This window comes from Terrapene carolina, unplaced genomic scaffold (assembly GCF_002925995.2).
Source record: "Terrapene carolina triunguis isolate 2854851 unplaced genomic scaffold, T_m_triunguis-2.0 Scaffold88, whole genome shotgun sequence".
NCBI lineage: Eukaryota > Metazoa > Chordata > Testudines > Emydidae > Terrapene > Terrapene triunguis.
Window position 1 is genome coordinate 21136969 of NW_020664439.1, and position 25944 is coordinate 21162912.

General features: G+C 39.7%; 1 protein-coding gene across 2 annotated transcripts in view; it reads right to left on the reverse strand.

The window, feature by feature from the left end:
* Nucleotides 1-25944, reverse strand: part of PLOD2 (procollagen-lysine,2-oxoglutarate 5-dioxygenase 2) — a 78806-nt gene that overhangs the window by 30441 nt on the left and 22421 nt on the right. For both annotated transcript variants that reach the window (XM_024214841.3, XM_024214840.3), the window contains exons 2-8: nucleotides 25272-25363; nucleotides 23165-23301; nucleotides 14879-15042; nucleotides 10541-10653; nucleotides 8092-8155; nucleotides 6947-7044; nucleotides 4422-4523 (exon numbers count right to left, since the gene is read on the reverse strand). In XM_024214841.3, coding sequence (XP_024070609.1) covers nucleotides 4422-4523; nucleotides 6947-7044; nucleotides 8092-8155; nucleotides 10541-10653; nucleotides 14879-15042; nucleotides 23165-23301; nucleotides 25272-25363 — 770 coding nt within the window. The remainder of the gene's footprint in view (nucleotides 1-4421; nucleotides 4524-6946; nucleotides 7045-8091; nucleotides 8156-10540; nucleotides 10654-14878; nucleotides 15043-23164; nucleotides 23302-25271; nucleotides 25364-25944) is intronic.

Below are 25944 nucleotides of genomic sequence, written 5' to 3' on the forward strand. Positions count from 1 at the left end.
ATACACTACTGACCACCTGACCAGGATGGTGACGGTGACTGTGAAATGCTCAGGAAGATTAGAAAGGCTACAAAAACAGAAAACCCAATAAAAGAATGGAGGATTTCAACGATCCCGTATTGACTGGGAACATGTCACCTGAGGTTGGGATGCAAAAATAAAATTTCTAGATACCATTAATGTCTTGGAACAGCTAGTCATGGAACCCACAAGAGGAGAGGAAATTCTTGATTTAGTCCTAAACTGCTCAATAATAACAACCATAATATAACTAAATTTAACATCCTTGGAGGGAGGAAAATACCAAAGCCACCACAGGAGCATTGAACTTCAAAAAAGGGGAACTACACAAAAATGAGGCTAAGTAAATGAAAATTAAAGGGAACAGTCACAAGAGTTAAATGCCTGCAAGCTGCATGGAAGCAGTTTTAAAACACCATTATAGAGGGTCAAACCACACACACACAAAATAAGAGGATCCCCCCACCCCAATGCCATAATGGCTAAATGGAGTAAAAGAGGCTGTTAGAGATTTAAAACAGTATCTGTTAAAAATGGGAAGTCATATCCTACTCAGGAAAATAGAAAGGAGAATAAACTCTGGCAAGTCAAGAGTCAAAGTATAATTAGGCAGGCCAAAAATGAATTTGAGGAACAACTAGCAAAAGACACAAACACTAACTGCATTTTTTTTTTTTTTTTTTTTAAAGAACATAAGAAGCAGGACACATCACAAACAATCAGTGGGATCACTGGACCATCGAGATGCTAAAGGAGCACTTAAGGAAGACAAGGCAGTTATGAAGAAGCTAAATGAATTCTCTGCAACAGTCTTCACTGCAGAAGATGTGAGGGAGATTCCCACACCCCGAGCCATTCTTTTTAGGTGACATATCTGAGGAACTCAGATTGAGGCAACAGCAGAGGTTGTTTTGGAACAAACTGATCAATGAAACAGCAATAAGTCACCAGGACCAGATGGTATTCAGCCAAGAATTCTGAAGAAACTCAGATATGAAATTGCAGAACTGCTACTAGATGGACCATTGGTCTGACCAAATATAGCCACTCTTATGTACTTAACTAAATTCTCTACAAGTTATTTTCATTCTCAGTGTAGCTACTAAATATTGCAAAGTCAAGGTTTTAAATTACTGGCCTATGAAAGAAATGCATATAAACATTAGAAAAACAATATTTCACAAAATAATTTTAAAATAGTATGCAAAAATCTATAAAGTTAATGTTTTAGCTAGAGAAAATACATTTTGTTGTCTAAAGGAAAACAGACTGATTTTAAAAATAAATTACAAAACTGAATTTATACCACAAAATATTTTACTAATCCATATTATAAGAGTTCATTAATGCATGGAAAGCAGCCAAAGACAGGCAAGGCATAACCTTATAAACAAGCCATACTACTTCCCTATTAAGGAACTCAAGGAACTATTGATGGGTCAGCTATAGGAGATATACATTGTAGATACATTTTACTGTAGATTAAAATAAAAATTTTGTAATCATGCAAATAGATTACTATAACTTGCTCGTTAGCATTAAGCAAAATTTATTTTTCTATTTGCAATTTATGGTAACAAGAATAATGAAATAATTCATTAAAAATAGAAGAGAAGTGTTGCAAAGCCAGGCAAAGGCTTTTAAACCATTTAGATGCTAAAATTATTTTGGACTTTCGGTTTAGAACAGTAATATTAAATTACAGGAATGTTATATAAAAAGATCTGAAAACAAAACTAGGTAACTTTTTATCTAGAAAAGGTTTGTAAGTTATTTGAGATAGACATCTAAACTTTTAGTAATGTACTCCTACACACAAAAATTTATCATTACAAATATTTTTCTACCTCTAAACCAGACAATTAATATAAACATTTTAAAAACTCTCTGCAATGGACTTCAGACAGAAACCAAATATGGGTATAAAAAGCTTCAATTTAGTTCTCTTTAAGCAAGTCTACATTCCCTTACATAAGATGAGGATGCATAAGATATCAGGATGTGTTGAAATTTCAATATCATTGTCCATATGTGAGAGACAAGGTGGGTGAGGTAATGTCTTTTATTGGACCGACTTCAGTTTGGTGAGAAAGACAAGCTTTCAAGCTACACAAGAGCTCTTCTTCAGGTCTGGGAAAGGTACTCTAAGTGTCACAGCTAAATACACAAATAGTGTAGCATAAGTAGCGCATATTCTAAGGAACCATTTAAGGTGAAGTAGCCTGTTAACGCCCCTGTAGTCACGAGGACAAAAAGGGGGATTAGCAAATTCAAATGGTTGTAATAAGCCATAAATCCAGTCTTTATTATCATAACTTTGCTAGACACTAAAAATCATGATCTTAATAAAAAGAAAGCTGGTCTCTCTCACCAAACAGAAGTTGGCCCAATAAAAGATACTACCTCACCCACCTTGTCTCTCTAATAACCTGGGATGGACATGGCTACAACAACACTGCATATAGCACTGTCCATATGTGAAATCCAGAAACATGTCGGCATGTTTTCCTGAAAGCAAACATTATGTTTGTTCTTCATACCCAGGTTTATATGGACTGCATAGCATTCATAGGGAAAACCAGCTTGACTTACAAATATAATTGTTTCTGTTTCATTTTCAACTTGTATTCCAATTTGCATCATTTCAAACAAGCGGTGATTAAGTGGTACACAGGCATGTCTTAAAAAAATAATTGAAATTTCCAATCTACTGTCATTCTGGCAGGAACTGCTCTACTGAGACAAGTGTCATGGTAACTTATATTGTTGAATACAAGCAAATGTTAACCACTCTATGAAGAAGATTTATCAGTAAAGTGACATATGCTGTACTAAAATGCATCACTAAGCAGGGCATATATAATTGCTACCAATAATAGAAAGCACACACAAGCAAGGCAAGTAATACAATGGATTTTGCATATTTTTCAAATTCCGTGGGATTATTCTGGGGGTGTGGCACTTCAAGATAGCCCCCACATTCTCCAGGAAGAAATTCAGAAGCAGCAGCCACACCATCAGCACCAGGCCCAAAGGTAGGTAGCTGAGTCTCTCCACCCCACAATGCAAATGGAAGACGTGGTCCCATAAGCCCTTTTAAGGAAGCAGCACCTTTACAGCCTCATTATTTCTTATCATGGTCCATCCACCCTCCCTACACCTTACTCAATTGTTGCATCTTGCCTTTAATTAAACTGTAAGCCCTTCAAGGACAAGGATCTCCTCTCTTATGTTTTTGCCCCGCACCCCCCCCCCCCCCCCCCCCCACACACACACACACAAGTGCTCCAGTCACCACTGCATCCTTTGCTCGCTATACAAAGGAAAACAAAGAACTAAGGGGAAGGAAATCTCCATGAGAATTTCTTTCACAGAGATTCCCCATCACTGTACTGCTTTTTGGTGGGTGAGAGGGACTTGCACCCCCACCCCACAGAGAGACCTGAAGGGCTCATTGTCAAATTGATGCCCAAGAGACAAGGGCAAGCCACACAGAGTTCTTGGGCCTCTGCACTGGTGGTGACCTCCTGGGCCCTCCTCTGCTCATTGGCTATAGCATTCCAGCAGAGCCCTGCTACCAGACACTCCCCCTGGGAATCTTGGGGCAGCCAAGATAGGTGGTGAAGGAAACACCTAAGAAAAGAGAGTACATCACCGGGCGTGGTGGGGAGAATGTATGTTAACAACCCCTATTCCTGGCCTACACAATCCTTCCCTTTGATCTCTCCCATTCTCTACCCTCTCCCACAGCATGGGCTCAAGACCACACCCTTCACAGGGGTCCAGAAGGCAGGAGGGGGTAAGTGTGGGGGGGAGGGAACAGAGACACAGAACTGGTGTGAGTCCCCCTTCCACACACAGAGAGTCCCTCCCATCTTTGCACAGACTTGTAGCTGGTTGAGGGGGACAATCTGCAATCTCATACACTTATGCAAGTAGGGTTGCCAACTTTCTAATCGTACAAAACTAAACATTCCGGCCCCTCCCCCTCTCTGAGGCTCTGCCCCCGCTTGTTCCATCCCCCCTCCGTTCATCGCTCACTCTCCCGCACCCTCACTCACTTTCACCAGGCTGGGGTAGGGGGTTGGAGTGCAGAGGGGGTGAGGGCTCTGCGGCGGGGCTGGGGATGAGGGGGGAAATGGTCTCTGGGCTGGGGGTGGTGCCAAATTATAATCAATATGAAAATATTGACATTTGCCACTTAAAATAGTACTGATAAGTTTGTAACTCATTAATCTGTTTCCATTATTATTTTGCATAATATCTAACATATGAAAACAGCCTCAAGTGTGCTTGAAATGTAACATTATGTACTGTAGCTTTTTTGTCTCAGAAAAATCACTATAAGGGCACTGAAATTCATGTATCAAAGTGTTCAGTTATACATGAGATATACTTACTGTAACCGTTGATAGGTCTAGTACATCTAAATCACAAACACCACATCCAGTTTCACGTGTCCAAGCATTAGGGATATAATTTCCAAAGTAATTGAGGTAAATCTAGTAAGCAAAAGAACAATTCACATTTACTATATGTAAATACAACCCATCTCCGTATCTTAACACAGAGATTAACACATCAGTGTTAATCCTCAAAATAGGTTTAATTTCTGTATAGGTATGCTTTTCTTCCTAAAAAAAAAAAAAAGGGGGGGGGGCGGAATTTGTGGTCACAGCTTCAAGAAGCTGAACAATTGTGGTGGGCATAATAAAACACATACTGCATTTCACCTGTCTTTGAAAAATGCCATGCCAAAAAAATATTATTAGAACCAAGTTAGTACCCTTCCAGTAACTGATGGTCACTGGTATTTATGGGAAAATAGAGATGGGCAAAGGGCAACACTTCCTGGGAAGGGATTATATAATATTTAGAAGATACAGGTGCACAGATGTCAAATGAATTGGACTGAAGCTTTTTCCCTTTTAGGGCAGCTATTCCAGGACTCAGAAAACAAACAGTGAAACATATTTAACTGATGCACCTGGCTCTCTGACAGGTTCTCTGGCAGTTGTACTGTCAACTTTGGAATTGGCTCCAAATCAGTTATATAATTATTCTAAGGTTAGGCTATCCTGGGAGCCAAATGTTCCTGGATGCCATATTTTATCCACAGCCACATTAGCAAATAAGGTCCCTTCCAAATTCATATTACCATTCTCACGGGTTAAAGGACTTCTTCCATACCATCATAAACCTATTTTAGAATTTGCCTACTCATTTGCCCTACAACCACTCCTATTATACTTAATGAATAGGCAGCACAATTTCCCATGTGAAAACTGCTCCATGATAAACTCAAATTGTTACAGTTTGCTTGTACTTGCCCTGATATGTTTATTTCCCTTTTCTTTATCATATGTAGAAGTTGGAAAATATTTATTGAAGTCAGAGAAAAAATAAAGTGTTACCGGACTTTCAGATACCTAAAATTAAATCTGTAAGAGTGCTTAGCCAAATAAAATATGACACCAATACAAAGATAACTACACTAAGGAAAAGTGTAAAGAACACTTTACATTATTGCTATAATTTTGCTCTACCTTTTAGATAAAAAGTAATCCACTAAATCCTAATGAGTTCAATAGAACATGTATAAAATAGAGGTTTTTTGCAAATACTAAGTATTTTAGTTTAGGAGATTATCTCAATTCATGGCCATTCCCCAGCTGGTGAACGTTTAAATGTTTTTCTAACCTGTTCATCACATTTATGTATCTCTGCTTAAGCTCTATTGCCACAGAAGGGCACAATCAGACTATGACAAAATGGTTCAGAGAAACTCATAGTAGGATTTTTTTTTCCTGCTTCAGTAGGTTTTTAGACTAAAATCCTTAAAATGCTTTTGCACCGTGACAGAAGTGGGTTAAGCTGCTGTGTGACTATAAACAGGAAAGAAGTTTTGTTTAATATTTTGGGAATTAGGCTTCACCCGATCCACTTGTCACACATATGAGAATACAATTGTATCTGAGTTTTGACGGCTAAGTAGAGGTACTAATTAGTGTCAAATAGAATCAAGCAAATATTAGGCCAAATAAGGAAAATGTATCTACTAAAACCATTCCCAGACCCCACAAAAAAGTGTTAGCAAATGAGGCCTCAAATATGTTCTAGATGACATTGCAGCCTATAACACCTACAGCTGAACTTTTCAAATGTTTTCAATTACTAGCTTTTATATTGTCTGTAGGTTAAAATTCATGAAAAAATTAGTAGTACAGTTTACATGTAATGCATATGACTGGAAGGACACATGCAAACATTAACCCTTGTAAATGGAAGCCATATGGAAGAAATATCAGACAGCTAGTATGTATTTTAGAATTATAAGTCAACCATAGTTTACAGCATCTAATATAGGAGATATTAATTTTAAAAGATGAAATGCTAGGTTGGGGGGGGGGGGAGAAAACGAACAGTCAGTAGTGGCTGGGATTTTAAAATGAGTAGTGTTGGCAGGACGGCAGTTGGAGCCTTGAGGCGTTATACTCCACTTCTGTGCCCTGCCTGGGACTTCTCTTCCCCCCAAAGCCTCTACATACTTAATTTGCAAAAAGCCCCACTATGCATAAATCACCTACTATGATTATGAATAAAATCAAAGTTCTCCACTTGCTGTTCAGCAATGATAGCTCAATGAAAGCATCAGCTTCTGAAATCCAGAGCTGCAATCAACTTTGCTAAGCAAAGAGTGAGCAGTTGCTATAACCTGTTATCAATATAGTGGCAATGGAATAACAGGCTGAGGAGTAAGTGATCAGCACAATATATGAAACTTTAGCCATGTGACTCTTATTAACTTTAATCGGGAAGTGAGCACCTCATTTCCTGGTGCTATGCTGAAAGTTTATTTCAGTTTCTTTTGTTGTCTTATTAAAACTGGTCCTTGATAAAAGCTGAAAAAGTGACTGTCACTTACTTTAGTGGGGCCATTTCCATGCAGAGTGATGGGCAGCGTCTCATACACTGAATTCCTAGCTCTTACTCTTCCTTCTTCAAATTTCAGAAGAACTTCATCTGCACATTAACCAGCATGTTAACAATACGAATGAAAATAGTTAATTGGAGGATGCTCAAGCGATTGGTGCTGTGTCACAATTAACAGACTTTACATTTATTCTGGTATTGTAAGTAGTCTGGCCCTAGTCCCGGGCCCTATGTTCAATTCTTGGCTCTGCCACTATTTTGCAGGGTGAGTGAGGGCAAGTGCCTTTCTGCCTTATGCCTCAGTTTCCCATCTGTAAAACAGAGATATGATACAGACCTCCTTGGTAAATGCTTTGAGGTCTATGGATGAAAAATGGCATATAAGAGCTAAGTATTAATTTATTTAAACTACTTATCTTATGGGCTTTCTTATTATCTTAGTCTTTAAGCACTGCACAGGTAAATTAGATGTGGAGGATAAGGTCCATAGGGAACTTCAGAGGTTTTTATGCTCTACATCCTTCACATGTTTTAAAAAGCTTTGCCTAGAGCTTATAAACCAGCATAACTTTAACTTTCCATTTACGAAGGAATTCAATTAAGATGTTCCACAGTTGAAGGTCAAAGGTGGAGGTAAGGAAGGAAGTTTGTGCATACATAAAAAAAGGATTTCCAACTAAAATTATGACAATCCAGTCAATGTAAGGAAATTCAAAATTAAAGCTAGCCTATTCCATTATATGCCTTGCTACTAGAGTGATCTCAAATGAATATGTGATTTTACATACCATATGTACTTTGCAAGCCCTAATTAAATTTAGTTATAGAAGGATGGAAAGGTCAGTCAACTTCACTGTCACTGTTAGACAAACCTAGTTTTAGACATATCAAAACTATCTAAAATTAATATTTTTGCTAGTGATACAGAAAAATCAATTGATATTGTACATATCAGATCTGAGAGACAGGATAATCTTACTAACGTGTTCATCATGGAGTAATCTCTTGCATACATGTATAATTTATTTATTTAAAATAAGGGAGAACTATTTTCACTTTAAAAAGCAAACAAAAAAAGAATGTTAATGTCAGACATATGCAGTACAGGCCAATCAATATACGTGCTAATACACATACCAACAGCTCCATTCAGGGTCTGGAAAATTCTGCACTTGTGGTCCAAAGTAATGTTAATACGTGCCTAAAAATTAAAAACAGCAAAGACACTGAGGTGTTATAAAAGTTAGCACAGCACATGTTTAAATGTATTGACAGATGTTAGTTAACCAGTTAAAAGTTACAGTTTTATGTTTCATCTGTTTTGGGGAATCTAATTGCAAGTTTTTAAATCTTTCAATACTCTTCTTTTTCTAAGTCTTATTTAGCTTTACAGCTGACAGTTACTTGCACACGTATTCCCTCCAGAACACCCGATTCATCAGAAAATTGTTTAAATTGATCTAGTACATAAGTAGGGCCCTACCAAATTCACAGTCCATTTTGGTCAATTTCACAGTCATAGGATTTAAAAATAGTAAATTTCATGATTTCAGATATTTAAAATTTGAAGTTTCATGGTTTTGTAATTGTAGGGGTCCTGACCCAAAAAGGAATTGTGGGGGTGAGAAGGAATCGCAAAGTTATTGTAGGGGGGGTTGCGGTACTGCTACCCTTACTTCTGTGCTGAAGCTTATGGGAGTGCTGCCTTCAGAGCTGGGCAGCTGGAGAGCAGCGGCTGCTGCCCAGGAGCCCAGCTCTGAAGGCAGAACCGCTGTCAGCAGAAGTAAGGATGGCATGGTATGGTATTACCACCCTTACTTCTGTGCTGCTACCTGCAGAGCTGGGCCCTCAGTCAGCAGCCGCCACTCTCTGGGTGCCCAGCTCTGAAAAGCAGCAGCACAGAAGTAAAGGGTGGCATGGTATGGTATTGCCACCCTTACTTCTGCGCTGCTGCTGGTGGGGCGTTGCCTTCAGAGCTGGGTGCCTGGCCAACAGCTGCCTCTCTCTGGCTGCCCAGCTCTGAAGGCAGCGCAGAAGTAAGGGTGGCAATACCGCAACCTCCCTAAAATAGCCTTCCGACCCCCTGCAATTCCCTTTGGGTCAGGACCCCCAGTTTGAGAAATGCTGGTCTCCCCCATGAAATCTGTATAGTATAGGGTAAAAGACCAGATTTCACTGGGGGAGGCTAGATTTCACAGTCCAGGACGCATTTATCATGGCTGTGAATTTGGTAGGGCACTATACATAAGCAATGAGTTTGCTTTAAATTATGTAAACTCAGCAAATGGAGGTCATGACTTTCCAAAGGAATCAGTTTGTCAGTATAAGCTAGAGAGAAGTCTCCCCCTGTGTCCTCTCTCTAAAAAAAGACTAAAGAAGTCATAGCCAAACAGGATTAACATTTTTAAAAACACAACATAAAGCATATTTCTTCAAATATAAAAGTTAAAACTATGCTTCTTGACATAATACAGTATCAGTGGCTCTAATATACACAGTTCTACTAGAACTGAAGTTTCTACCCTGCCTCTAGAAAATAATTAGGGCTTGTTTGTATATTCATTGAACACCCCAAACTCTCTTTAGCTTCAGTGGAGTTTAGGGTGCACAAAGAATTCCGTATCAGGCCTAAAAGGTGACCTGCAAATATTTTTGAAGTATTTCATTGCAATGAAAACATCTTTTAGCAAGGATCAAATAGGAATTCTGTGTTGCAGCTCTGATTAACTATACCTCTGAAACTCAGGGTATGAGTTTATTTCTAATTACAGATTTAGGTGCCTGGCAGTAGGAACCCAAAACTAAAAATATTGATCCAGGCATATACACTTCAAACAGAAAAGGTTTATATTCAGCTTTGAATTACAGTACTTCCTTCAGGCTCTCCAGATTTCCTTACATATTTTGTGACTTGGTTTCACAAACTACTGTTTGATTTTATATACATTTCAAAGGACTTCACCTCTCAGTGAGCCATTCCCTTTATCCCATGTTATAAACTCAAAATTACTTCTGAAGCATGACCTTCTGAAACTTCGGCATGTCATTCTGGTTCCCAGACTCTTCCACGCTGGGACCTCTTTTGCCATACCAGGACCACCCTGTGATCTCATCATTTGCTGGGACTTAACTGGAACTCCCATTTAGCAATATGGGATGGATGGGGGATTGTGCCCCCCACATTGAGAATCCAGGTTGTAATCCAATTAATTCCCCCTTTGGGTGGAAAGTTAGAGAGCAAGAGGTACCTGCAGAGTCCACAGGGCCTTTATTGAGATTAATGGGGCTGATCACATCTCTCAGAGTTATTATTTTAGGCACTACAGTGATGCCTGCCAGGATCTGCAGACAGCCTGAAACAATACTCTGAATCATGATCCTCCTGAAGTCTATTCATGACTCTCTAGGCTGACAGCCCCTGCAGTACAGCAACCATCTTTACACTATGGCATTCACAGCTAATCACAGGAAACTTTTTTTTCCATTCTTAGCAAGTTTGTAGCAGCCTTCTGACACTATAATTGAGGCAGCAAGTTATTTCAAGTGGCAAGAACTACTATTGAGGAGAAAATGAGTCACTACATACCCTCTGCAGTGGGTCAATATAGATTTTGGTATAAAACAGCTGGTCATCATCATTATCCTGCAGGTTCCATTGCTGTACCATTTGGTTTATATGGGGAGCATAACCAATAAATCCTGCAATATCACACAAGAGAATTTATTTCTACTTGAAAACGATCTTTCTGATCATTCCATTGCATGTCAGACGGCAGTGTAACCGTTCTCTGCCAGCAGGGGGAGACAAAAGAAATTCATCAATTTCCAGCCAAAATTCATCTCCAAAGATCTGTCTTCATGATACACATTTTGAATAGTTTTCACCTGTTTAGTTAGTTTTCCTTATAATGGCATTTTAAGAAACATGGAGGATTCTGCAATCTGTTTTAGATAGCTAGAAGAAAAGCTCAGACAGTTCCAAGGTGTGGGTCTGAGGCTATGACTGTTGCTAAGAAAGAAGTGATCCAGCTGTGGAAAACGGCATGAAGCTAAGCCTTAGTGTAGTCAGTCTCTCCTTGCTGGCAGGAAAGTATAAATCAACAGTACAGGAAATTCAGCTGAAGCTTGTTACACATCACATTTATTTCAAAGACAAAAAAAAAAAGAAAAAGCAGAGGCTAGGTTGTGTGGGGGAAAATGGCATTAACTCTCAAAAGCTGTGCCCACGAAGCTCCACCCCCTCATGCGTCCAAGAGGAGCCCAAGATGAGATGCCATGCACAACAGATTGTGCAGATTTTCATAGTGAACATATTCCCTTCTTGACTGCTTATATTATGGTTAACCATGTGGATATTTAAGTGACAATAGTTAGGCTTCAGAGTTAGCACTTCACTGAAATCAATAGCAGTAGGTCAGAATTCTCTCAGAGCTATTGCTTTAGGCTGCCTGCAGACTCAGAAGGACATTACCTTCTAAGGGTGTGTCTACAGCACAGGTGCTGCAGAAGAAAAGCTACGGCGCTGCAGCTGTGATGCTGTTGAGCTATAAGGTATATGCTTCCTACATTGAGGGAAAGATTCCTTTCCCTTGGTGTAGTTTATACACTTCTCTGAGAGGTGGTAGGGAGGGCAACACCAGGGTTTAGGCTGAAATAACTACAGGGCTCAGGGTGACAATTTTTCACAGCCCAGAGCGACATAGCGACATTAGTCGATCTAATTTTAAAGTGTAGACCAGGCCTCAGTTACACTTGGTTTACATTTTGTAGGTCATCTTTGCAAAAACAAGTCTAAAGACTTGATTGCGGGGAGGGGGGGTGTTTGGTTATTTTTTAAATAAATCATAGAATCACTAGCACAAACATGGCAGCCATCCGGGAAAAGTCACCAAGAAGAAACCCTATTCTGGCAGCTCCAGAGCCTGAGTTTATGCAAGCAATGTTTTTGCTAAATAAATATTTTAGCTCTCTCAATCCACTAACCCTCCTTCCCACCTCACAAATTAGCACACATCTTCATACACATTCCTTCAGAAGAAAACAGAGAATACTATTACAAAAAGTGTTGTGACCTAAGAACCTCTCAATGCCAGCTGACAAAGGGTTATAGAAATCTAATGAGTCTGGTGTGTGCATCCTAGTTCTCAATAGGATGTCATGTGAGATCTTAAATGAAAGCCAGTGTCACACTGGTCATTGATACCACTGTGAAAAATGCATACCAATACTATGTAAGGAGTTACTTATACATACACTGAAAAGTCATAGATTAATTGATTCATAGATTCCAAGGCCAAATTGTGATCATCTAGTTTGACCTCCTGTATAACAGGCCAGAGAACGCCCCCCAAAATAATTCCTAGAGCACAGATTTAAAAATTGTGAGTGATGGAAAATCCACCACAATGCTTGGTAAATTGTTCCAATGGACAATTACCCTGACTGTCAAAATATTACACCTTATTTCCATGCTGAATTTGTCTAGCTTCAGCTTCCAACCATTGGATTGTGTTATACTTGTCCTGGGTATACCAGTCCTCGGTTGCTATCCAGTGTACTTCACTGCCTGGCCAGTTCATGCATCTTATGACTGTGAGACCATAGCAGGTTGTTGCCCTTTCACCACGTATTTATTCTTGCCTTACAACGTATAACTGTACTGCAGGCTTACAGCAAGAGACAGCTTCCACATAGCCTTCTCTGCTCAACCCCAGCTCACTCTCTAAGCTTTCCCCCTGCTTCCTGTTCCTCCCACTTAGATCCTCCCAATTACTGAGCCAATTGCCCCATTAGCCCAGAAATTGCCACCCAAGTGTTAGTAACCCTCAACAAAAATTGATTAATTGGCTTCAATTAAGCCCGCACTCTTCCCAGTGCTGTAGCAACCTCAGAGACCAGGGTGCTACTAATAGTGCCCTGTCACAATACCTCTCTGCTAGTTTGAAGATCCTATTATTTAATATTCGCTCTCCATGCAGATACTTATAGACTGGAATCAAATTATCTCTTAGCCTTCTCTTTGTTACGTTAGATTCAAAGAGCTCAATCTATTTATCACTATAAGGCAGGTTTTCTAATCTTTTAATCATTCTCGTGGCTCTTCTCTGCATCCTCTCCAATTTATCAACACCCTTCTTGAATTATGAATTCCACCAGAACTGGACATGGTATTCCAGCAGTCCAAATAAAGAGGTAACAAAACTTCTCTACACCTGCTTAAGAGTCCTCTGTTTATGCATCCCAGGATTACAATAGCTCTTTTGGCCACAGCATCACATTGGGAGCTCATGTTCAGCTTATTATCCACCAGAACACCCAAATCCTTTTCAGAGTCACTGCTTCCCAAGACAGAGTTCCCCACCCTGCAAGTATGCCCTATATTCTTTGTTCCTAGATGTATACATGTACATTTAGCTATGTTAAAATGCATATTGTTTGCTTGCACCCAGTTTACCAAATGATTCAGATCACTCTGAATCAGTGACTTGTCCCCTTCATTATTTCCCCAAGTTTTGTGTCATCTGAAAACTTTATCAGTGATGATTTTATGTTTTCTTCCAGGTCATTGATAAAAATGTTAAAATAACTTAGGGTCAACAACCGATCCCTTTGGGACACCACTGTAAACATTCCCACTGAATGATGATGCCCTGTTTACAGTTACATTTTGAGACCTATTAGTCAACCAGTTTTTAATTCATTTGATGTGTGCCATGATAATTTTATATCATTCTAGTTTTTTAATCAAAACATTGAGCGTACCAAGTGAAATGCCTTACAGAAATCTAAGTATATTAAATCAACCCCCATGTTGGCCACAACACTTTTTGAGTTAGGAAATGGTCATCTATAATGTTTAGAAATTCAGTATTGGCAGCACAAGACCTCCACATGTATTTTAAAGTCTGTATCAAGGTATTAGTTACCAGCAAAGATGAAAAACAGGTTTTCCTCCAGCCAGGAGGTAAGAAATGTATATCCCTCTTTCAGTATGTAAATTAAGAAGTATAAGCTAACACAATGGATGCTCACTTATATACAAAGTCAAAGTCAACATAGAAGCAGCATGCAAGGAAAAAGAAAAAAAAAAAAGAAGCAAGCCTTGCGTGGTTACCCGGTCTATGAGCAAAGACAATGAACTTTGAGGGTATAACAAGAAAGCAATGACAACACCCACCTCCCCCGCCCATCCTACACTCAGGAAGTAAATGGACAGTGTTTACATTCATGAAAATGGGATCTCAGCGAGCTTCGGTTGAAAACACTGCAAAGGACTTTGGGTGAGAAAAACTTATTTAGACAAGTGGTTAACCTGTTAGTTAAGTTTAGACTCTAGAAAGCATGTTATGATTGTGTTTTATATGTAACCATTTGTTTCCAAAATTTTACTCTCTATCACTTGAATCTTTGATAATATATTTATAGTGAAAACAAGAATAAAGTTTATTGAAGTGCTGTGATGTTAAGCAAAGTGCTGATCCTGAGCTGAATCTTACAAGCTGATGAGTTCTGTTTCTTTGGGAACAGCGGACCTGGTAATTCTGTGAGTAGCCCATATGAGGGGACCACTTCAAAAGGGACTTGGGGATTGGGCTGCACCTGTTAAACTGCAAGGTAAAGTGAGAGCTGGCATAGCCCAGAGGAGAGTTCTTGAGTTGCTACAGGCTGGTGGTGTTAGGAGGCTGACACCTAGCTAAGTATAAAGAAAGACTCCTTTATGCTGGAAGCAGAGAGAAACAAGGTGATTCTGTCACAAGAGTTAACAAAAAAAAATTTCCTCTAATGGTGATTTAGGTGCCCAAACATGAATTTAGGAAACTAGCACTTTAGGTGAGTTGCCCAGCATGCACGCACACACACCCTATGAGAACAACAGAACAGCTAGCCTTAATTAACCTTTAATATGTACAACAGTCATACCTACCTCCTGAATTAAGGAATCGTTTTCCACTCCTGACAACGGGATACTTGTCTGCTAATCTTTTATCGGGCCATATTAGTCCATCTGCAGCAAATACTACTTTATGGTTAGCTTGCTGGAACTTCTTTAGCATCTCTTCAGGGCCACCCGCAAAGATAACATCATAGCTAAAAGTAATGGAAAGATACCTGTTAGCACTAATTTTAAAGAAGAAAATTCAAACCAGAAAAGTTTTGGCTTATTCAGACTTAAAACCATGCAGAGTTAAATAAACCAAAGAGTGGTCTCTTAATTTTGATGCAACTGTTTCATTCAGAAACATGGCATATTATGCCAGACTTTAAGTTAACACCTACAGATCCTACTTCTTACCAAGATATGACCAATCAGTATCTTAACCACTCTACATATATGTATCCCTTCCCTGTTCACTTACACACAAAATTTTCTGAATATTTTACTTTTTTGGCTGAAATTTTTAAGGCTTTGCCTCTAACTTGGAGGGGGGGGTTGTTTGGTTGTTGTTTTTTTAGTTTAAGGAGTTCTAATTGAGAGAAGAATAAGAAAATACTTTTTCCATTGTAAAACAACTTAAAAAAATTATTGTGTAGGGGCTCAACAACTGAAATAGATTGGAGTTGAAATCTGGCATAAAATGGCCCTTGCTGTAAAGCAGTGAGTGGTCTTGTTCCAGAAGGCAACCGGTTTTGATTTGATGGGGTGACTCTCTTTAAAAAGTCACATACTAAGCATGTGCAGTAGCCCTACAGTTTGAAACGTAGAGAAACCCATGAATGCATACACCCTAACTTAGCTATGCACTTTTCAAAGGTTTCAGGAAATTAGAGGATCCGATAAATGGGATCCTCTTCTTGTTGAATTCCCCACCAATACAGCCCCTTATCTTAGATGATAACAGACAAAGCTTGGAGTCCAGATGTCCTGAGTTCTAGTCGCACCTCTTCTACCCACTGGCCTTCACAGTTCTCTAATTTCACATCCTTATTCATCAAAGCCTTGCAGTATAAACCTCCCAGAGCGAGAGTTAAATATAACTCATACACCGCTACCTTGATATAATACGACCCGATATAACACGAATTCGGATACAACGCGGTAAAGCAGTGCTCCGGGGGGCGGGGCTGCACACTCCGGTGGATCAAAGCATGTTCAATATAACGCGGTTTCACCTATAATGAGGTAAGATTTTTTGGCTCCCGAGGACAGCGTTATATCGAGGTAGAGGTATTTCAGGTGGGAACAGACAAACAAAAAGGTTGAGGGCCTAGATTTCAAGAGACGTTAAGTTCTTAAGCTAAGCTGCTGATGCTCCATAACTCTAGGAAAGCATAAAAAACAGGGAGACAGAATTAAAATGACCAGGCCAAAAAGTCACAGAGGAAGTTTGCAGCACAGCTGGGAACAGAATCTAGTTTGTCCAGCATTACAGATCCTGTCTACTAGAGATCAAAGAGCTGCTCAGAAAAAGTGTTTCAAATAAATGTCGTTGGTTAAACTATAAAACAGGGTTGCACGTTTGCCCACCTTGCAATTTGAGCTCTACAGATGAAAAAAACATTATGTATGTGCAAAAACTATTATTAGGTCTTTTTCACAGAGAGCAGAACCATGACACAGAAGTGCTGATGATTTGATTGGGCTGCACTTCACGATAGCCAGCTAAATCTCTGCCTGAAACCCTAAAGACCTGGATTTAGTTTTTACAGCTGACACCTACCTCTTTGTACATATTTGGTAGCCTTGTGGCCTCCTCACCAGAAAATGGAGATATTCGTTCTTACAGCATCTTTCTATACCTCGCTGGGGGACTGTGAGAATTAATTGGGCATTATCAGTTCTTGGGGGGGAGGGCAGCAGGGGGCGAGACACTGAGCTATAAGAATGCAGACTAGAACAATCCCCCTGCCTGCTCTTCACTGTGGAAATCTATACATCCTTCACACTTCCAGGAATAAGATGGAGAATAAATCATTGTGATTACTTATATCAGGTAACATTACAACAGGAATGCAGCAAATGAAACATACCTTTGTCAAGTATTTGTGGGCCCTAATCCATTTAATCCTAATCCACCTTCACTCTAATATAAATGTAGACAGTATTTCATTAATGACTAGTTCCCTTGTTTATGCATACTTTAGGTGTTATTCCAGTCAGTAAGTGGGAGGCTAGGAAGCCTGCCTTCCTTAGTGACAATTATAGAGGTTTGAATTTAAAGCAATTACATATGGAATTCATACCATGAATATGTTACATAGCACAGTTATATGCCCTGTGGTCTATGAGTCTTGATCTATGAGTTTTTTTACTATGCAATCTAGTTGCTTACTTCAAAAAAAGAAACCAAATTAATAGGAGCATAGGAAATAAAAACTGCCGGTTGGATTAAATCAGTAGTCCATCTTTTCCAGCAGCCTGTCTCCTAGTATGGCCACACTAGATGTTTGAGGAAGGGGAAAGAAACCCTTCAACAGGCCAGTTTGAACTACTTGCCCATAGAAGTTTCTTCCTAAATTCTGTCAGTTACTGGATGGCTATGAAAGAGAAAAAAAGTCTTTTATTCTTTGTAATCCCCCTCTCCCACTGCCACTGTCTAACCTGACTGTGGATGTTCTCTTTACCCATGAGAACATCCAGTCCTTGAATCCTGCTAACCTCTTGGTCTCAGGTGATATCTTGTAGCAGTGAGCGTCACAAGTTTATTGTACATTGGAGGGCCGAGCGGGGAGAGGGGAAACAAACTTCTCAGTTTGAAGATTGTTGCCTTTCAATTTCATTATGTTCTTGTACTACAAAAACTAGTACACAGAAGCTCTGCGTTTAACTTCTCTATCTCATTCATCATTTGGTATTATGCAAACATATGCCTTCTTCTCCATCACCTCTAAACTAAACAGCTCCAATGTTTCATTCCATCCTCATAATGAAATCTTTCTACTTCTAGTAATATTAATCTCTCAACTCTGAGCACCATTTTCCTGCTATAACTTTTTGGAGGTTGGCTGAGCAGAACTAAACTGTATTCCAGGTGAAAAAAGACGTACCATTGAGAGCATTATAATATTTTCTATCCCATTCTTTATACATCTTAATATTTTGTTTTGACTGCTATTGCTTATTGAGCAGAAGTTTTCACTGAGCTGACGACAATGATGCCCAGGTCTCTTTCCCAAAAGGTTACAGTTAATTTTACAATAAGCAATATTTATGTGTAGTTCAAATTATTCCTGCCAACGTGCATTTCTAAATTACATATCCCTGTCACCTGACAAGGCTCTAATTCCTCTGAGGCCTCCTCTAATCAGGTATAGCAGTCAGTGACCATGGTGTATCTGTACCATTACCAGTACCCAGCATAGCCAGCAAAACAAAAATAAGATACTCTTTGAAGTGGTGCAGCTTATTTTGCTTGGAAGTGGGGCTAATTGCACTTGTTTGCCTTCCCCTTTTACACTAGGGATTTGTACCAATGAAGCTACACCAGTGGCTGAAGTCCCCAAGACCTGACTCAGTGCTGTTGTTACACCTGCCCCCAACCCATACCACACAATGCAGTTAGCTTCCCCACCTAACTTTGACTTTCCTGTGGACCTTGGCATTGAAGGGCATGATATCTGCCCATGTCCCTGTTTTCCCCAGATTAAATCTTAGCGTGCATGCACCCTGAAAATTAGTGGCATTTACCTGATTTAATCTAGAGGAAAATACTGTTTAAGTAATAAAACAGGTGTTGAAAGAGGCATTTATGAGAAATGAGTTTTCAAAGCATCCTCTATAAAAGAAGAACAAACCACTGGCAAAAGCTACTTGTTATGAACCGTAACAGAAGCAGCAGAGTCAGAGTCTAGTCCCTTGGCCAAAAAGATGCCTTATTCCAAAACTGAGAGTCTTGGCATAGCTGCATCCTTTCCAGCTTATTTCCTATGGGGGAAAGGAGGGAATGAAGAGACTTCAAAAACAATCTCAATCTATCTGCCAGGATGAGGACACAGTAATAGCAAGAATACCATTTTTTGGAGTCAAGGGGGAAAAATCCTTGCCTTATAAATTACTCTGAAGACAAATGAGTAATTTGGAAGGAAACTCATTTTTCTGAAAGTGGTATCTTTGGTGTCCCTTTCTCTTCAAGCAGGTGCAATTTCTTGCTGCACTCAACTCCAAAAGGCATAAGCATACACATTAGGGGAGCAGGCATGCCAGAGCGCACTGCACAACAGCTATTCTTTGCTTCCCAGCAACCATGGGACGCAGAGTGTCAGAGCAGCCAGGAAGTCATTCTAATTTACATGGGTTGGGGCAGGCAGCAGAGGCTGAGTACGCCCCTGCAAAAGGTATCAATGACTCAGACTAACACCAGAAGGGACCATCAGGATCATCTAGTCTAACTTCCTGCACAAAGCAGGCCACAGAACCTCACCCACCCACTCCTGTAATAGACTTCTAACCTCTGGCTGCGTTACTGAATTCCTCAAATCATAATTTAAAGCCTTCATGTTACAGAGAATCCACCATTTACTCTAGTTCAAACCAGCAAGTGATCCATGCCCCACACTGTAAAAGGAGGTGACCACCCCCTTCTCCCCCCGGGTCTCTGCCTGAAAGCTTCTTCCCTCCCTCAAATGCAGGAACAAACTAAAGGAGAATCCATCCACTGAGTACTACTCTAAGAGTAGTCCTTTGAATTGAAGGGGACCTACTTACAGAGTAAGGTACTGCTCAATAGGAATAAGGGTGCTGCTTTACAGACTTTTCTAAAAGGATTTAAATTTATGATGCTAAAATAAAGTGCTTCGCATCCAAGTATCTTTACATTTCATAGAACTTCTTAACACTAATTCCAGTTTTCCAATTGTCTAAAAAGCCTTAAAAAAAAAAAAAAAAGTAATCATCTCCATTTGGCTTGGCAGACCTGACCAACCCAGCCACCACTAGTTTGGAAGCAGAAAGAGGAGGAGGGCTTTGCAGCACAAAGCAGAGTAACTGGTAAATAGGCACCCCAAGGAAAGGAAGTGTGTTACATACCATATATAAAAGTAAGTAGTTTTATGAAAACTGGTTTGCCCTCCTGTAGGTTTGGCACAAGGTTTAATTAAAAGAAATAAGTATCCTTGGAGTCTCCCCAGCCTTACAGACATTATCTGCCTTTGTCCAGACACATCCTTCCCTCCTCTTCCCATTCAAATTGGTGAAGCCTGACTCAGAGCTAGGATACAGCAAGACAGAGGGGATAGGCTGATGGGGAGAAGAAAAATGGGGGTTGGTCAAAGGCCCAGTAGTTTTATGGCAGGCTGCACTTTTCCACTTTCCAAATGGATCTACTGCAGCCTCTTCCAGCTGAGGACAGGAACCAGATGCATCTCCAGAGCACTGCTTCCTAAACAAATTTACTTCTGCAATAACAGGTGTATCAAAGGTGGCTCCATTCCTCCCTCATCCTCAGAAGATTAGTGTAATGCCCTGCACTAACTATTTGTGAAATGGATACGCTGGCCAGGACTCGGCAAGTGAAAGAATAACCCACACAGGTGTTTAGGGCTTTAAAAAACAAGCTGAAGCTTTATTAGTCAGTGTGATTGAACTTTATTAACAGTGAGCTTTAATTTAAACACCACCACCACCGCTGTTACTCAGCAACACCAATCCATTGTGGAGCTCCAATTTCCACTAACTGAGATGGCTCTCTTATCCTACAAGGCAGCTTCACTTCTGATCCAAACAAATGCCAGCATTAGGGATTAACCATCCTTCTAATGGTCCTCTTTCATGGAGAGAAGTGCAAAAAATACTGATAACTGATGAGTGAACATGTGCACAATTTAGATGCCCAATACCCCGTCTGAGTCCTCAGTGGCTCCTGGCCCATTGCTCAGGGTTGGAGTAAGCAAAAACTACCCTACTTTCCTGCAACATTTGGACATTAATGTAACTAAATCTTGTCATTGACTGTATCATTCATTACATGCCAGGCCTGCCTGTTACTTCAAAGATAGCAAAAAAGAACAAGCATCTTGCAGCATGGGAAAAATTCCTTCCCAATTCTACACAGGTGGTGAGCCATAGCTTAAATGAACACCACAGCCCATTTCTATGCTAGAAAAACGAACTTGCTCCTATGTGAAATGATGTGACTGCACCAGTAGTTCAGTGTATCTAACTGACCTTGCATGAGCAACAGTGGGATTTGAACCTGGGACTCAGATAATTAGCAGTATGAGACTTTACTACTCAAATTATAGGACTAAGACCTTGTGACTTTTACACCCACTTAGAGAGAGGGCAAAAGCAAAAGGACAGACTTTAACTCAAGAAATATAAAATGTTGGGGGGGGGGGGAGCGGGAGATCCCTCTACAATCAGTTTAAAAATTTGAAAGAGATTTCACACACAAGTCCTAAGTAAAGATATCTTCAAAATTAAAAAATTTAAAATAAGTTTCACTAGTACTTGGCCAATAGGGCAGACTAAATTACTCATTTTATCAAACCCAAATAAGGTTAACTCCTTTTAAAGAATTAAACAAACAACTGCTCTCACGATGCATTCTATTTATCAAAATGCAGTAAATTGGTAATAAGATTAAATATGAAAGAAAGTGTCTGTAAGTAGCAATTTAATATCTGAATGGGTAGCTTATCCTACCAATCGTACATCACTCTAAATGCAAATTAAATGTAGGAGAGTGAAAATATTTAGTCCCCCTATGTCATTTCTATTACAAATGTTATTCATAAAGTGGGTAAACTGATTTGTGCTTTCCATTTCTAACTACTTCTTGCATATCACAAAGAAAAAAATGAGAGAATGTAAGTCAAGTCATAAAACATGACTGTAAGGTTGAGAATCCAGTTGAACAGCTGCCCGAACTCATAAGGTAGATAGAAAAGCATGGGAAATTTTGAATAAATAAGATAATGCAGGGAGATCACTCTCTCACATATGAACTTTGCTAACCTAGCCCCTCCATATCTGTTTAACTTGCAAAAACACTCCTAAACTTTGAAGGAAATCCAAAATTGCACAGAAGTTATACTAAATCAAAAGAGAAATTAACCTGGTGTAAGCCCAAGAGGCCATTGCATTGTGATCTTGTTTAGAATGACAGTATGTGTAAATGACAGATTGTGTGGTTTTAAAGATGAAAAGAAAAAGAAAAGAGAAAAAAAAAGAATTGTAGTATGTCTGCCAAAAATTTTATTCCAAACTGACAAAAGTCTGCATCAGCTGCTAGGACATCACTGTCAATAATAAAAGCAGCAGACGTTACTCAGCTCACACAACTTCTCAGGGTGCGCAAACTGAAGCATTTCTGCAAGTCCCTACTTTGTGATTCACTCTCCTTGCATCCACCAAGGCAACTGCTTTAAAGGTTTGACTTGGCTCTGATTGAAGTTGACAGGGAAGCTTCTGTAGACTTCCATGGACCAGATTCTCAGTTACACCAATCCTGTCCTTAGGGAAGGAACAGGAGGGATGGGGAGGGGGGGGGGAAGAGCGGAAGGGAGGTAGAAGGAAAGATGGCTTCAAGTCACCTTTGTGCTCCTTATATTCTGGTCTGAGAGGGACCTACCTGGCCCTCAGAGAGGCTGCTCTAACTTATAGTTTTCTATGGACCCTGGGAAGCAGAAAACAGCTGTAGTTAAATGTGCTGCAGCATGCTACATCCCTGCTCTGGGGCTGTCCTCCCCTCATAGGCAGTAGAATCATGGCTGGTGAGGGAGCCCTTACTGCAGCTCTACAGCAGGTGGGGAGACCCTCACACAGGAGATATTTTCAGGGAGCACTTCCAGCCTATTTAAGACCCCTTTAACTGCCAGACCAACATAAAGGGGCTTTAGTGTTTCTGAGAATTACGCCCCAGCGGTCTACTGGCCACCACTTCAGTTTGAAGCTGCTTTTACCACTTCCTCACACACCATTTCCATCTCACAATCACTTTGTTATAACAGCAACAAGACAGTTGCTTTTTCATGGGAAAAGGTAAACTAATAACCAAATGTTTAGTGAGTCAATGCGTTTCACAGCTTGTTCGTGCAATAACATTGTTCATAGTACAGCAGAGCCATGGCTCCGAAACAATTTTTACATCTGTAAATCTGACAAAAAAAACAACATCCGATCCAATTGTATAATATTTTTATGAATGGAAAACTAGAAGCTAACTTTCTCAGATAAAAACTAAAGTAGGAGAAAATATCAGCATGCCACAAGAGCTTTTATTAGCATCCTATAAAGAGTAGGGCATGAAAGCAACAAGCAGAATTTGCTTACCATTCAACAAACATTACAACCAAGTCCTCTTGATCAGCATAGCTTTCTATTCCTTCTTTCAGCAATCGCACTTTCTGTCCTCCTCCAATAGAGTTAATTAACTTTCCACCTTTCCACTCTTCACCTTTACCAAGAACCTGGAAACAGGGAGAAAGTACATTTTTTCGCTTGTACCCAGAGGGTAATTTTTAATATAACCTCGTTAAAAAACGGATGTCAAACAAAAGGCAAGCAAGCAAACACTTTAACTAGTGGATATTATAGCATTGTAAAATGCAGTGAGTCAGCATTTCAAGCATTCTAAGTTTTCCATGTCAAGTAGAACTGAGCACAATGACATCATTTCAGAAATAGGAGAGACATTTCCTAAACAAACAAGAACCGAAAGATTACATTCCACTACATCTCATATCTAGGGTGACCAGACGGAAAATGTGAAAAATCGGGACTGGGGGTGGGGGGGTAATCGGTGCCTATACAAGAAAAAGCCCCAAATATCGGGACTGTCCCTATAAAATCGGGACACCTGGTCACCCTACTCATATCTGTCTCACTTAGGAAGAGAAGATATGTGGATGCTCTAAATTGTGTATTAAAACAATCGTTCACTACATGACCTTTAAACATTGCTACAGTATTTGGACGGAAAGAGGGGTGAAAGAGCATAGAAGAGACATGACAATGGAAACAATAAACATTTAGTTTTTAATGCCTCAGGCCACTTTCTCACACTAGAAGTTTAGGATGGATTCCTCAATGTATGATAGGCAATTAAATCAACTAAACAGAATTCCATCCTTACCAAGTATCGTAGGGAATCATATCAGCAATAAGCACCTAAATCTTTTGTAAGCCTTGAAAGTTTAACACAAGATTATTATTTTTCTTGAACTACTAAATATCAGAGGGATTACAGCAATATAGGTGCTATAGAACAATCAGCAAAATTACAAGCAAACTCTCCAAAGGTCAATTTCCTAGGATTTTTAATATATTATTTTTCAGTTAGGAAAGATGATCTTTCCTCCTGTACTTTTTCAGGACTTGATGGTTGAAGTAAACAGACTGCAGCATTTCAACTTTTTTCTAAAAGAGAAACCAATGGGCCAACAGTCATTAATTGGTCTCTTTTGATTTACAGTTTCAATAGTGTGATAAGCATGGATAATGTTTTACCACAGATTCATTTCAATCCCTTGGTTTTGTCTTGAGGGACTGATTTATGAGAAAAGTTTAAAAATGGGGGGGGGGGGGGTCATGCTCCTGTGAGATTTGGATGCAGGAGACAGCTTCAGGATACAGATTCCTTCGTTCTGCATTGAAATAGTAGGACAGAGTAGGCCAGCAAGAGGATTGGGCGATCAAAAGTGGTGAAAGAGTGATAAGGGAGGATTGAGAGGATTTGTATTGTCCTCTCACCAGCTCTACAGAGATTCCCTGGGAAATGTAACACAGCTAAGGGATTTATTAGGTTTCCATGCCTCCCCACCCCCAATAGTAGGACCCATTTAAGAGGTATGGGGCCCTGAAGGCATCTTCAGCTGCATGAGCTCTGTCAGCACAGCTCCCATGGGTTTTGCTGCAGGAGGGATGATGAGGTAGTCAAATAAATATCGCTTTGCTAAGCAAAGACTAAGGTGTGACATGATAATCTACAAACACTTGAAGGGTGCGAATACTGAGGGAGGAGTGGCATGCTTAGAATAAAAACGTGCAACAGCAAAATAGCTAGGAATAATAACAAATGCGGTAGTAACGGAATGAAATTAAGAAAGAAAAAACTTAGACTTTCAGAAAGGTCTTCCCAACTGTGAAATCTATGAATCTGTGGAATAATTTCTCAAGGTCAGTGGAACTAACCCCATTTCCTGGCACATTTAGAAACAGACTAGACAAAACACTAGCAAATGTGTCATGGGAAACCTATCCTGCAAGGATACGGAACAGATGACCTAATGGGTTGTCTCCATTGCTAGGTTCCATAACTGTTTTACCTTACTGCAGCATAATCATGACACATTGTTTCTGTGTTAAGACTATTTCATTTCTGAGTTGAGGCTATAAAACTATGTCCAATATTCAGCATGAGTGACAGAGCATACAGTACCTTCACTGTATAGTTGAAGTGCTTTGCAGTTTGCATGAAGCGGTGAAAGCCATCTGTTTCTTTAGTTGCTACAGTTAGAACTAATAGTTTATCTGGTGGGGGCAAAAAAAAGAGATAAGATCAACAACTTTATATCATAAAGCCACAGTTTATGACAAAGAGGCGGACCATCAGATTTGAATGCATATTAGCTTTCATAGTCCACACTGAGCAACATTGTGGAGTTACTAAAGTACTTGTGCCCCTGTGTGTGTCTGATTTAGAAAAAAAAAAATGGAGAGGATGTCACATTACAGGATTATAACTTAAAATGAGGAACCAATGACTTCAGATGAACAAATACCCTGTGTTCTTCCATATGCCGCAATGAAAAAAGCAGAATATATCTAAGACACAAACAAATGGAATCTAAACAAAAACAAGCTAATATAACTATGACACAGGAAGGGCTCTTTAAAGAAAAACGATGTAATACATTTCTAGTCTGAATTGAACTAATCCTATGTCTGATTACCACACAGCAGCAACACACTACAGAATTTTGTACCAGATCCAGCTTACCAAATTCTTTAAATGCAGCTGGCAGGCACAGGGGCTTGGAGACTCCGTTTATAGGTTAACATTTTTACAGTTCTAGAAATACACTGCTGGGAGTAGCACTCCTGTGACAGAT